Here is a 14,486-nt window from a genome sequence, read left to right as displayed (position 1 = left end):
ATGCTGATGAAACCCCATCAGAAGCACAGCAGAGGATCGAGTGAAAATGCACACATCATACACGCTCTCTCATACACACACACACACACAGAAAGCATCTCTTCATGTGTACCACGTGACGTGGACTGAAATTTCGCAGGTGGTCAAAGGAGACCAAGCTGGCATCTGTTTCAATGGCAATTTCCAGTGCGATTTTCCTTGGTTTAATCGATCCCAGGAGTCGGAGACATACGATTAAAATAAATTACACAAGTTTACACATTAAATTAAATTAAAAGTAATACATCTATTGAATGATTTTTACTAGAGTTGTGAATAAAACAGACACCTGAATTTTTCTCAGTCTGTTCAGGGCAAGCCCGTCACAGTCATCCTTCATGCACTTTCATCAGAGGGTCATCAATAAAATGGGGGTGTATGATTGAGTTCATTAGTGACTTGTTTTCCTCCTCCCTTCATGTTTCTGAACAATAACAATCATTCTAATAATATAACAATATTAACAGCCTGCATTCATTGAATGAACCCACCAATTATCCATGTCTATCAAAGAAAAAAATTATCTAATAGGGAAATAAATAGACTTCAAATACTGTGTAAAATAAAATGAAAAAAAAAAAAAAATTGAAATGTTGTTTTGTGAAAGAAAATAACACATTTTTGTTTTTACTTTTTCATTAAATATAGAGATGTACACACATTTCTTTTTTTTTGTCACACATGAACTGTTTGTGTTGGTAGGGCAGGTTTGGATTGGTTGTTTAGTGGACAGGGCACGTGGGATTGGTGAAGTCTCTCAAAGAAGGAAAGGATTGGTGCTTGTGCCTGTGGTTCCACCTCCCATGGATCCTCCTGTTCCCATTACTCCGCCCATCCCCGACGGCCCACCCAAAATCAGTGAAGATGGTGCAGGGCCTCCAGGGCCCATTAGCAAGGGATTTCCTGCAGGACCCATTGGGGATATTCCACCAAAAGGCATGCCCATTGGGCTGGATTGTACCATTCCCATGCTCATACCAGGGGCCACCATAGGGACCCCCATTCCTGGCATGCCGATCCCTGGCTGAACCATTCCCACTGCTGGTGGAGGCATGTGACCCAGCATAGGATTCTGGGGAACAGGGCTCGTGCGGAGCTGGTTTAGACCGAGCGAAGAAGGTTGAGGGGAGATGGATGCCATCGGTGTCGTGCCAAAAGGATTAGAAGCAGAAGGTGGGGTCGGAGACACCCCTCTACTGGAAATGTTACTGCCCGGAGTAACTCCCATACCTGATGAGGAGGGACCTAAATTAAAAAGAGAAAACTAATGTTAGAGGGATAAACAAAACATATTTCCTCTCCAAATGTGGTCTATTGTATATACACACCCTGTGTCTGTAGGAAGGGGTTGTGAGATGTGGAGGAGATGCTTGGCGGTGGTGGTTGTTTAGGTTTGGGTTTTGATGATACTAGTGAGTCCAAATCCACGAGCGCAGCATTGGGACCCAAGAATGACTCTGGTGTTTTTCGAACCGGCAAGGAGGAACTGAGCGATGAAAGGTCAAAAGGCACGGGAGAGCCTGTGCTGCCTCCACCTCCAGTATCACCTCCTATCACCGAGGAGCCTCTTCTCTCTGGATCTGCTGTGAATGGAAAAAGAATGAGGCAAAAATAATTACATGTAAATGGTTTAACAATAACTAAAAAAAAAAAAAAAAAAACAGGATTGCTGTCCAACTGATCCTTTGCTAAGCCCCACTTTAAACACATTACTGACCAATACTACCAAGTATTTATTTATTTTATTTAGGGATGCACCATACAGGCCATCAACCAATATCTGCAATCTACTCTCCATTGAAAATTAATGACTTCTGGACTGTTGTTTCTAAGAAAATGTACAGTTCATAAAAAAAAAAAAAAAAAAAATTAAAAAAAATCCCAACAAAAAGCAGATAAAACACTTCAAAATTGCAGTTCCTTCCAGCCCACATGACAATATTATCCATTTTATTTCTGGAAATTTTCCGATCATCCTGTGCCGGTCTAAATGAACAAGAGTAGCCAAGGGGGCGAGGCTTAGCAAAGAGTCAATACACCAGTTTAAAGGGATACTCCACCCCAAAATTAAAATTTTGTCATTATTCACTTACCCCCATGTCATTCCAAACCCATAAAAGCTCCATTCATCTTCGGAACACAATTTAAGATATTTTGGATGAAAACCGGGAGGCCTGTGATTGTCCCATAAACTGCCAAATAAATAACAGTGTCAAGGTCCATAAAAAATCCATGACACAAGGATGCGCTGTTTCTAAGTGTATTTAGCTTTGATTTTAAATAAAACAGTGCATCCTTGTGGTGCGGATGGCACAAAAGAGCATACAGTGATATGGAGAGACACAGAGGAGACCATTGACAAAGGAATTTTTTAAAAAATTCGTCATTTTTGTTTTCTTCGCTTACAAAAAGTGTTCCCGTCACTTCATATAACCCAGATTGCATGTCTGATGGAAGATGGAGTTTTCTGAAGATGACTTTCATACCTTGACACTGTTATTTACTTGGCAGTCTATGGGACAGTCACAGGCCTCCTGGTTTTCATCCAAAATATCCTAAATTGTGTTCCAAAGACGAACGGAGGTTTTACAGGTTTGGAACGACATGGGGGTAAGTGATTAATGACAAAATGTTCATTTTGGGGTGGAGTATCCCTTTAAGTACAAAACCTCTTCAGCTGCAGAGTGGGCAACATCGAGTAAAAATGTGCGAGAATTACCAGCAAACACACTGTTGTGTTTAAGGCAATGTAATTTATCTTTGGACGGGGGTGTCCAGTCCTGCTCCTGGAGGGTCACTATTCTGCAGAGTTTAGCTCCAGCCTCCATTTAAACACACCTGAACCAAGGTAATCAATCAACATCTTCAGGATTACTAGAAACTTCCAGGCAGGTGTGTTCAGACTAGTTGGAGCCAAGCAGTGCAGGACATTGTCCCTGCCAGACCAGGATTGGACACCCCTATGATAAGTGCATCAATGCATTCACAGTACATATGCAAGTATACCTGTGCCGTTAGTTTGTTTAACTGAGCCACTCCAGGGGTCAGAGGTCAGACCGTCAGTGGCAGGGGCAGCTCCTTCCGCTGCCCAGGGATCGGTTGATCCTGAGAGCGGGGTAGGGGCCGGAGCCACTGAGGGAGCCCAAGGGTCGGCACTTGGAGGGGTCACAGCTGGAGGGGATACAAGGAAAGGTCAAGGATCAGAGGACACCACGAGTAAAGAGGAAAAGCCAGGGTAAAGTCACAGAGGACACTGGGAGGACACATCCTTGACACTCTCACCTGTGGACGCCCAGGGGTCAGAGTTAACTCTAGAGGACGAGTCGCCCCATGGGTCCGGGGCTACTGTTGCCGGTGCTCCTCCCCAGGGGTCAGTACTTGGGGGAGAGGCAGGGGAGGTGGCTCCCCAGGGGTCAGCGGGGCCCCATGGCCCAGCGGTAGACGCAGAAGCCAAAACGGGAGGAGGAGAGGGTCCTGCGGAGCCTGTCGCAGGAGCCCCCCATGGATCTACGCCACTCAACTCCATCAGAGATGACTGAGAGAGAGACATGTCAATAAGAACGTCCTCATCGGAAAGGAACGTGCGAGAAAGCAAAAGTGTAAGAGGGAAGCTTGTTTGTACATAGAGGACAGACACTTACACTTGCAAGTGGTTCCATAATAGCTAATGTGGCGAAATGGTAAAGAGGTAGAAACTCTAGAGGAAGTGAAACAAGCTTACACACATCGTTGTGCTAAAGCGCGTACGCAGGGTGAGAGACACAGACAGAGCAGGTAACTCTTGGAGAGTGAGAGGCAGGTACACAAACACGCAACCCTCGGTAACACAACACACTACCATGTGTACACCTCATGCTCTCGTCCTATAAAAACAGCTCATCAAGCATGAACTCTTGCTGACACAATCGTACACAATCACACACACCTCCTCGGGCTTGGCTTTCTCCCTCTTACTCTCCTCGATGGCCATCTGCAGCCTCAGGTCGTCTCCCCTGCGCAGACGCTCCTCCTGCCAATCACACACCACCGTCACATCATCACAGTGAACCAAGTTCTGTGGGCTGATGGGAAATGGAGTCGTATGAACTGTGGCAACCTGACTCCCATGTCTCACCAGCTTCAGAGTTGTGCTTCACGGCTTGAGTTAGACAAAAATCAACAACATTTGGAAGTAGAGGGCAGTGCATCTACTCTGATTTTGCACTGATAAGCTCTGGTGGAATTAAAAGAATGAACGATTACTGAGAATTATAGGTACTTTTGAAATTACTCATTGGTTTCATCATGCAAAAGTCAACAATTAGTTCAAAAGAATTCAAACAACGGAAATGATTAACAAGAGGTAAGCTCAACACACAAAAGAAAAACGGAAATTTTTAACCTTTTTAAAAGCACTTACTAGATATTTCTTAGATATTTCAATAGTTCCATGATCAAATTGATGCATGTATTATTTCAGGTTGATCTTTGATTTGCGAGGGAAGAGGATAGCAAAGGAAGGGTTCATCCACTGTGACCTGGATGAATTTTTGCTCCCTGACCTTTTGGTGAGTCTCCTGGCTGACTGTGAATGCGTAGCGGAGCTCTGCATCTTCCAGAGGGTCATTGCTAGTCTGAAGGAGGGGGGCAGGGTGAGGACAGTTGTGAGTGAAGGAGTGAGAGGGGAAATGTGCAGAAACTGTGCAGAGGACGGGCTCTAGTGTTTAATGTGCGTTATTGACCTTTATTAGAGAAACAGCCCATACTTCTATTTTATGATGGCAGTTAGGGAAGAAGGCAGATTAAGGGAGCTTTAAAGCTGGTTATTATAAGCAGAGCTCAACAGTAAGGATGGCCCAGGGCCAGTGGGAGGAAGTTGAGCCAGCTGACAGAACGGTCACTTGGGGCATATCTTACATTTGTTGTACATGTATTTCTTGTATTATTTTTATTATTATTATTATTATTATTATTATTATTATAATTATTATTATTATTATTATAATTCAATTATTACTACTATCATTTTTAATGAAAAAAAATTATTGCAATCATAATAATAATGTAAAGATGATAATAATAATAATAATAATGTAATTAAAATATTACAAAAAAGTCACATTAAAAGTGTAAAAATTGTGAATGTAAATATAATTTGAAATTTCAATAAAAATGATAAAATATATGCTATAATTTTAATATTCATATATATATATATATACTAAACCCAGAAAGCAGAAAGAAAAAAAAAACTTTTTTTCTATAATTGTGTTGGGTGCCACTTAAATATCGCCAGGCCAATCTTAACTACTTGTCCAATCCAGAGAGCAGAGAAAAAAAAAAAAAAAAAAAACTCACTGTTGAGCTCTGATTGGGAAGCCACAGTTATTATATTATTATTTACATGTAAGTACTAGGGGTGGGACAAAATATTGATATGGCAATATATCGTTGTCCTTCTCCGTGCGATATGAGAATTGATAGTCTGGTGCCAAATATCAACATTTTAATTAATAAAATAAGGTGCTCTATATAGATTTTCCTTCTCCCAGCGTAGCTACTTCATGGCTCCTCGAGGTGGCGCTCAATACATGAATGAGGGAAACGTGAACATAAGTTTTAATAAGAGGTTTTTAATGGGTTGGCGGACAGCAGTGCAAGTAAAATAATACAGTAGATGCCCCATCCACGTTTAAGTCTAAAGTCTGGATCCACCTCGGCTTTAATATCATTGATGGGATAAACAAAATCGGCAAAGCACACAATATGCAAGAACTGCATTATTTGCATGTCATTATTTACTCACTCTCATGTTGTCCCAAACCTGTATTAATTTCTTTCTTGTGCTGATCACAGAATTAAATATTTTGGGTAAACAAATAGTTGCTGTTCAACATTAACTTTGATAGAAGGGAGAAAAAAAAATACTAGCTATTACACTGTATAATACTAGCAACTATTCTGTTAGCCACATTCTTCAAAATAACTTATGTTCAACAGATGAAAGAAACTCATTCAGGTTTAAAACAACTTGAGAGCGAGTATATGACGACAGAAATGTCATTTTTACAGAAATTTTGCAGAATTTTCAGCAGTATGGACTTGAAAAAAAGAGTGAACCTGCACTTAACCTTTTCACAGGCATTAGTCATAGTTAGATATCATGATGTATCATTTTAGGATTGTCTAGAAATATATCGATTTCGCAGAATTGATGTTTCATGATATTATCGGTATCGTGAGCCATGTATTGTATCGTGAGGTACCCTGTGATTCCCACCCATAGTAAGTACAACTTGTAACTCACTGGCATGTTCTTAAATCAATAATGGTATGCAAAAATATATTTCAAAAGTCACACAGTCCATTAGAGGAAATAATTACAGGACTATCTGGAATACTTGATTTGAACAGAATACATTTTGCTGTCAAAAATGTTTATATAATGGCCACTAAAGTATATAATTGACCACTGTCCCGGGAAATAATTTCCTGTGCTACCTTACAGCATTGTATCATCTTTCTTTACATTTCAATTTGTTTATTTATATGTAATAAGCAGGATAATGTACAGTCAATTTTTCATTATCACAACATTTATTCTGTACTAATGACCAGCTGACTGCACATTATCCCTTACGTATAGTTCTGCTAAAATACAATTTCACATTAAGCATGCCTACACAGATCTTTTCATTTCTGGTAGAACAACTATTCATCTTCCTCTGTCTCTGAACCACCTCAGTTCTACATTTTACCTGCATCCTGAAAACCTGATCGCTGAGATTTTACCTGCTCCGCCTCCTCCTTGCTCATGGCCAATGCCAGCTGGAGCTGCAGGTCCTCCTCTCCAGAGCTCTGGGGCCACGCCTGCTCAGGGTCTGCTCCCGAGTGCAGTCCTCCCCCTAAAGCAGGAGCAGAAGGGGCCGAAGATGCTAAGGGAGGAGTCAAATGACAGCCATTATGATGCATCAATAGATGGAGGGGTATCGGTCCCTAAAAGAGCATCCAGAGCAAAATGCTTGCCAACCTTCAGACTCGGCCAAAGCGTTCTTATAAGGGTGCTGACAAACATTTGAGTGTCCGCCCTGACCCCTTCATAAGCCCCTCCTACTGCAAAGCACTTCTAGTTCTTACCACTGCTGGTCTGTGCCATCTTCTCTTTGGTCTTTAGTGCATGGATCCTCTCCTCTCGTAGCCTCTCCTCATCTTTTAGCAAAGTCACCAGCTGCTTGGCCTTTTCCCGTACATTCACACCCTGAAACATACACACACAAAATGTAATGCTACATTCTATGAACTTATTTTGTTTTGTACAAAGCATATGTGCAATTCTAGTAGTCTATTTGTCCAGCATAGCAATGAATAATTAAACAACCTGAACTATAAGTTGGTAAGTTTGAGGTTTTGAGTTTGCATGTGACAAATGTAGTAGGAAAATAATGGGGTGACTAAAATATAATAAAACCTAGAGGGTTGAAAGTTTTTGTGGTTTAAATGTGAGTGGGAGAAAGATCTTGCTTCAAAGTCAGGGCGTTTGAATTGACTGCACATTTAGACCTTGAGTGAAAGATTGCTGTAGTGTGTGAATCACATATGAGAACCGTTACTTACATGTTGAAGGACACTTCATAACTAACTGAGAGCTCTCCTTTTATTTCCTTAATGAAAGAGAGATAACACGCTTCATTTGCGTGTGTGTATAAATATAAGTTCCTGTTTGTGTGTACCTGGTCCTTGCCATCTCTGTCTATGTACTGGAAATCTTTGAGTGTCTGAACAGCGTAGATGTTTTCCCTGCATTGCTGTGCCACTCTCTCTGAACCCGTCTTTATCAGATACTCCATTAGAGTCATAGCCTGAGAAAAAGCGAGAGTATAAAATACAATCAGATTGTGTTTACAGCCCCACATAATAAATCTGCCACTAGCAAGGGTAGAACCATCAAACTTACTTTATATACATGTCTCCAGTTCTTCCCATGGTCATTGAGTCTCTTCCAGACCATGCTCATAATTTCTGAGAAGGCCACAACATTGTATGTCAGGTCGGCAATCTCTGACATCAGAGAACTAGAGGGACCCCATGGGTCATTAGAGGTTGCTTCCCTAACCTGGAGAAAATACAAAATAAAGTTCAATGAACTTCACTTAAAGTATCTGTTTATGCTTACATTGCATGCTGCCTACAATTTTTTTAAGTATGTGAAACCATATACTGTGTGCAACTAGAAATAGTTTAAACAGAAGTATGCTACATGAACGCATAACACAGCATGATTATTCAGTTAGTGCTGTCAAGTAAAAAAAAATAAAAAAATAAAAAAATTAACAGGTTAAGAACCGCCATTGCGCTGTTTATACCACTGAAGTGCCAAGTTCTACAACAAAGATTGTTGTTGTTTTTGCTTCCGGGTAATTCATAAAACTAGAAATCGTAGGTCAGCACATCGCATTATGGTATACCGTATCTCACGCAGTATGCTCTGTTATATAATACTGCATGTTTTAGAGAGTACAGTTGGTTATCTTTATAATCCAGGCACATAAAAAGTTAGTGGACTGTGCAAATATACCAAACTACTACACTACAGAAAACGTATAGACTAGAGTAGTACAATAGTATGCTATTCCAAACATAACCTTGCTTCACAGAACAATGTTGTGACACACTTTTACACTTTAGACAAAAAAATCTATGCAAATATACATGTGATGAGATTTCTTAAGATTTTGATCGAAGAAATTAGTGATCAGCAGAGTTCAGATCTCACGTTTTGGTAACCGTGCGGTTCTTTTGGAACCTCAACCGAGGGGGTACTAAACAAAGTACCAGGTACTGTACCCAGTGGAAAACACCCCAAAAGTGAACCGTACCATGCCATACCATGCAGTGGAAAAGCCCCATAAAAGAATTGTTTCAAGGCCAAGATGGAGAAGAGTGTGAAAAGAAGAAGAGAGAGAAGGAAAGCTGGGTTACAAGGGTAAAAGTCTAACCTTTATCTCTGCCTCTGAGTAATTGTGAACAATGTTCTTCACTTGTCGCCGCAGCGATGATGTCGACATGGCAACAGGCTGGCTATCAGGTTCTGCAAAATCTGGGACATTGTAAAGCAATGTCAATAAAACAAATAATGGACAGGTACAAAGGCAAACAAAGGCTACACATTTTTCAAAAGGGAGTGTATCAGCTCTGAGACTGAAAAAAACTTTCATATCTAAGAATGACCAGGAGGTACATCAAAAAAACTAAAAGGAAATGCTTTGGCTGCTATTCAAACACCATCCATCTCTCCACAGATTAAAAAAAATAAAAACATTATGTTAGACCCAATCTAACATAATATCTCCAGTACCGTGCACTCTCTGTAACCATGGGAGTGCAGCCCCAGGAATTCCCCAACCTAAAAGCCCTGTAAACACAAGAGCATCTGATGACGTGTGAGTCTGGCTCCAGGAAGCGTCTGTGAAGTGTACTCTACCTGGGAGTGTCAGTCTCTCTCCCCCCCTCTCAGGCTCTCTCTGTGTGTGTGCTCAGGTCGGGTCTCTCAGCGTTTAGCCTGTCCAATGTTCCAAACCTCTGCACGGCGGCCACATGAGGGCCCAGAAGCACAGATGTGGGGTGATTTAACTATGAGAAGAACAGAGATTTAGACAGGAGGTACAACATACAGGGAGGAAAGCTGGTGCAGCACTGTGTTGGCTTAAAGACACAATAGACATTCAGTTCCACTCTTTGACAATAGAGAAAATGCAGTAATAGTGGGCCGTGCCTGAGGGCACTGTACATTGCTCATTTGTAATATCAGCTGGGTATAGGACTAGAGAAACTACAACAAAGCTGAAGCTTAAAACCTGCTGTGATGTACAAAACATAGCATCTATAACTTCAATCAACATCAAATCAAACAGACACGTTAACCCTATAAAGCCTACTATCATATTTAATACATAGATTTCTAAGGTCGCTAAATTAACAGTATGATCAAAACTTTGCTGAAAATGTTGTTGAACAAATGACTACATGCCTTCTGCTCTCTGATTGATAATTCTTATTTTTTTAGTAAGAAAAAAGCCTTTTATTATCACAGTAAAAATGCCCACCTTCATGTTGTGGTACTTTTTACCATGAAATCTTTAATGAATTTTATCAAGTAAACATAATAACAGTTATACTGTTATAAATATTTCAAGATGAACATTTACTGAATGGAAGTCATTTAGGTATATTTGATTTCCCTAACCTCGATTGTGTATCAAATATAAAACAACAGAATTTTAAGGATAATTTTTCGTTCAATTATCACAGTACACCTTTGAATTCTGTTTTAGACCCACAATTAAAACTATAGAGCTTTGATTATAAAACTAAGCATTTCAATATCAGAAAATATTTGTAGATATAAAGTGGCAACTGATACTTGTATGCATTTTATGTAAGAGTCTGTTACAGTGTTATCAAAATCTCACCCGTTTCTATTACAAGCTATCAGAATTGAATCATACATTTTGGCCATATAAACAACATCTGCACTAAACTGCATATGTTTGCTCAGTTTGGGCTTCTAAATAAAATAGACGTTTTTTTTTTTTTTTTTCACTTTAATGTCAGCTCCATATTCTCACTTTATCATACATGAGTCATAAAAACCTGGTGTATCAAATAATATAAAACACACACGCTATATATATATATATATATATATATATATATATATATATATATATATATATATATATATATATATATATCACTGTTCCATTAAAAAAAAACTGACTATTATTCCTGACTATTATTTCATGTCACGCTTTTGTTTACATGGTTAACACTGAAATTAAAAACACATTGTATAACACAGGAATAATGGAGTTACTAGCAAGACCTAATAATAATAATAAACTAATACACTACATTAACACCACTCACTACATTAAAGTGACATCATTTTTAGGCAAATACACTAAAAATGTGGAAAAAAAGTGTCGGTCAATCCAGGAAGAACTCGCCCTGACAACACTCCCACATAAGCCTTCACCATGATAATAACAGTCCCACAGCCGCCTTGAGGATGTCAGGAGCGAAGTACAAAAGTCTGAATGAACTGCGGTCAACGAGACCACAGACCTTTAATTTCAACCTCCACTCAAAACAGTAAAATCAGGGGTCAACAGGTGGTTCACAAAAGCAAGTTGATGAGGTGACAAACAGCATTCAGTGAACTTATCTGCGACAACTGTTGCTTGGAAAAGTGTGTGAAATCTGACGGTTGGTGAATATATCTGTATCAGATCAGTTGAAGTGGCGTGTTGTTTATCTTTGTCTGAGCAGATGACAGTGGGGGGATCAGACATCTGCTCAAACCTCTCTAGACCTCCACCCAGCTAACAAATTAAACAGCATTTAATCCCAGCCGTTAGTCAACTCTTGTAAAGTAACTTCAGCACCGAACAAGCAGCCGTGGCTCAAACTGACAGAAAGAGATCACTGCCAAGTCCACTAGTGATCAGCTAGCCGAGGCTACTTACCGCTGGGCTTCTGTTCTTTCTCTCAAACAGCACCAGACATCCAGCCGAACAGCAGAAAGCGGGTTACTGTCGGTGAAGACGGGATTAAAAAACCGCGCTGTTGCCTGTCACGGCGCTAAATTAAAAATACTCATCTAGAGACGAAAGCGCCGCGCTATGCTAACTCAACTCATAAAGAGACAACTGTGAGTGCGTGACAGAGTGACTCGACAGCGGGTTTCCTTCACAACTATCGCCCCTCGAGTCGTGCTCGGCATGTACATAGACAACGTGTCATATAACCGCTTTTGCGAATATAATAGCGCTACTTTCTCAAATAACGTAAGTACTAACCCTGCCGTTCCTCGGCTGGTACGAGGAGATGGCGGCACTTCCGCTTCCGCTTCCCGGAAGCCGGACGGACCGCGCCCCCTTGCGCGCGCCCTCATTTGAATATTCATAAACCGTGATAAATAGTAGGCGTACATTAAAGCACCGTACTGTATTAATCTAGAAGAATGCCTTATGTGAAAATCTGGCATCTGAATATTATATATACGTAAACAAATTTAATTTTATCGTTTTGGGGACGTTTGTTAATAAGCAACTTTAAGAGTTCTGTCAAAATATTTTTGCCAGCAACGGTTGCTATGTGCGTTTAACATCTGTGGCATTCGGGTGTCATGTTAACCTGTGCTAGCCTTTGAGTTATGAAGAGATGACAAGTATCGTCTGATATTTTCTTTCCTAACTTTACAGTGATGCTATAGCGCGCGGAGCCCACATAGTGGAGCTGTACTCAATGAAATTAAACCAGCTGAACTTCTTTGAAGGACATCTACAACAGCTACGTCTTTAAGTACGGTCCGCTGGATCATATTAGACTCAATTTTAAAGCATTTGATAAACTATTAAGTCACGGAAAGATTGCTTTCTGTTTATGATGTTAATATTAACTCCAACCAGGAGAGGTCGCTAGTTTCCGGCCGCTCATTGTATTAAGATGTGCACTGTCAAATGCGAGCATTCACTAATATAAGTAGAAATGAATGAAAAAATTACTAAGACTAAGATTTATGTCAGTTAATATAATAATTAACTGATGATAATAATTGTTTAAATTAATATAATATTTGATACTTTTGACTCATTCCTTTTCTTAAAAATTGTTTAAAGGCTGCAGTGTGGAGTGCGTGTCATAAACAGGTATTTTAAAATCTTAAATTTGATTTTAAAAATCCTGCAGATACCCTGCTATATTATGTTACCATTTGGAATAACTATTTTTTTTTAAGATAGCACTTTTTTAACTGTCCTCTTAGGTTGTGCTGAGAATGTTATGTAGGCCACTAATAAGAAACAGGACCTCTGTACATTTGCTTAATGCAGATTTACAGACAATGCATTTTGCTTGTTTACATTTGCTTGTTGGGGTAATATTGTTCATATCTGAATAGAATAAGTGCACAAGTTTTATAATGAATAAATTCTTTTTAAAACAAATTACATTAATTATGTGGTTTCCTTCAATCAAAAGGAAACTGAGTAAAGATGGTGTAAAAGGTGTGTGGAGGTGGATTAGTAATCTGGCACCTTGGTATAAAGGAGAAAAAGTGCTGGCCCATCAAAATTGACCTTTTTTTTTTAATTAACAGAAACCATGTCAATTATTTTCAAATAATCAAATTATTTTTGGTGGCAATGTTTAAATAATTCTATGTTCTTTAATAACAAAAAAGTGTTGTTATTTATTTATATTATTATTATTAGTTGCAATGTCTAAATCATCGTGCAGATCTCTTAGAAGTTTGCTGATGCACCCTAGCATTTTTGTGAATATACTATAAAATATTCATACAAATACTCTCAAGTGATATGCTGCATTATTGCTCTTTATTGCATTGCTTAGAAATGTAACGATGGCACTAAAGAGAAATGTATTACCATAGTGCATACCATTAGGGGCCCTTTTTATTTAAAAATGACAATGTGTGGTGTGTATTGCATTTAAATTATTTAACAGTTTGTAAAAATTATTTTACAGTCTGTATCCTTATAACAAATAACATGTAACAGATTACTTTGAGCTGGGTGGTCTTCTCACAGCATGCTGCCATGCTTCTTTTAGATAAAAATGGCGAGTTCATGACAGAGATTTTATTCCAATTCACTCAAGCTGAATGTTTGCAGAAACCTTTTATGGGTTATAAGAAAACAGACACTAAGCTTTAAAATATACCACTTGAAAATAAAAACACACATACACACTCACAAATGCACACATTCACTCAGAAGAACTCAAGGCCACCACAGTTATGACTTTGAGGAATAGTGTCACTCTTCTGTAAAAGATTTAATAGTGTATACATTCGAAACGCTTTTTAATTTGTTGTTCATGTAAATATCTCAACCCAGTAATTGCAGTACAAACACATATGATTAATTGCTACTTATCTGCATATTTGGGGTATTGGGTAACTTGTTAAACTAATTTTATGATGTCTCAGACATACCGTGTGACATTCTTGAACAGCAGGGGAGTGACAGAAACGTAGTGCAGATTCTGAATGGAAATGAGACCAGAGGCACTGAAGTCAACAGCAGACTGTATTAGAAACAGCTTCATGCATGTAGAGCAGCTGTGAAACAGAAATGTCCACGGTTGTGATAACAGGGATCGTTTGCCTTACATAATATACAGTAGGCATGCTGTACTTGAGATATCAAGGGAAATCTTTCTGAGATGTAAATGTAGAAACGAGTTGATTGTGAAGTGCAGAGAGAGAGCTGAGGTTCAGGGTAAACTGAGAGTGAGATATAGAAAGAGAGAATGTGAACTGGCAGCACTGAGCAGAGGTTTGACATGAAGAGGATGGTTGTATTAAGTTCTGCAACCTTTCAGCTGTTAGTTTTGTCACTCGAACAGATGGCAAAATGTGCAAGTTAATTACCACTGAAAAAAGC

The 14,486-nt window shown here is 39.3% G+C and overlaps 1 protein-coding gene across 4 annotated transcripts; it reads right to left on the bottom strand.

The window, feature by feature from the left end:
- Positions 1-714: 714 nt before the first annotated feature.
- On the bottom strand, positions 715-11,944 carry LOC109055296 (epsin-1-like). Of its 4 annotated transcripts, none has more exons than XM_042772123.1 (13): positions 11,544-11,943; positions 9,500-9,648; positions 9,015-9,115; positions 7,973-8,131; positions 7,749-7,877; positions 7,156-7,276; positions 6,811-6,953; positions 4,581-4,652; positions 3,965-4,048; positions 3,322-3,574; positions 3,046-3,210; positions 1,368-1,622; positions 715-1,284 (listed from the first exon to the last, which is right to left on the bottom strand). In XM_042772123.1, exons 3-13 carry the CDS (start codon positions 9,081-9,083, stop codon positions 797-799), a joined length of 1,938 nt encoding a protein of 645 aa, XP_042628057.1. In that variant the 5' UTR covers positions 9,084-9,115; positions 9,500-9,648; positions 11,544-11,943; the 3' UTR covers positions 715-796. The 4 variants fall into 4 exon arrangements, with proteins under 4 accessions (XP_042628057.1, XP_042628058.1, XP_042628060.1 ...); XM_042772124.1 differs by having other exon boundaries at positions 1,368-1,619; XM_042772126.1 differs by lacking the exon at positions 3,046-3,210 and having other exon boundaries at positions 11,544-11,944.
- Between the last annotated feature and the right edge of the window lie 2,542 nt (positions 11,945-14,486).

Source organism: Cyprinus carpio, chromosome A16 (assembly GCF_018340385.1).
Source record: "Cyprinus carpio isolate SPL01 chromosome A16, ASM1834038v1, whole genome shotgun sequence".
Taxonomy (NCBI): Eukaryota; Metazoa; Chordata; class Actinopteri; order Cypriniformes; family Cyprinidae; genus Cyprinus; species Cyprinus carpio.
Note: the sequence above shows the minus strand (reverse complement) of the source record. Positions and strands in the feature narration are given on the sequence as shown.

What these genes read in the sequence shown, in the direction of transcription:
- LOC109055296 (XM_042772123.1), bottom strand. Translation starts at nt 9,083, where the DNA reads ATGTCGACATCATCGCTGCGGCGACAAGTGAAGAACATTGTTCACAAT. An exon ending in ACAGAGATGGCAAGGACCAG is followed by an intron (nt 7,277 to 7,748) that starts GTACACACAAAC and finishes TGTATGTTTCAG; the next exon opens with GGTGTGAATGTACGGGAAAA. An exon ending in CCCCTTCCTACAGACACAGG is followed by an intron (nt 1,285 to 1,367) that starts GTGTGTATATAC and finishes TTTTTAATTTAG; the next exon opens with GTCCCTCCTCATCAGGTATG.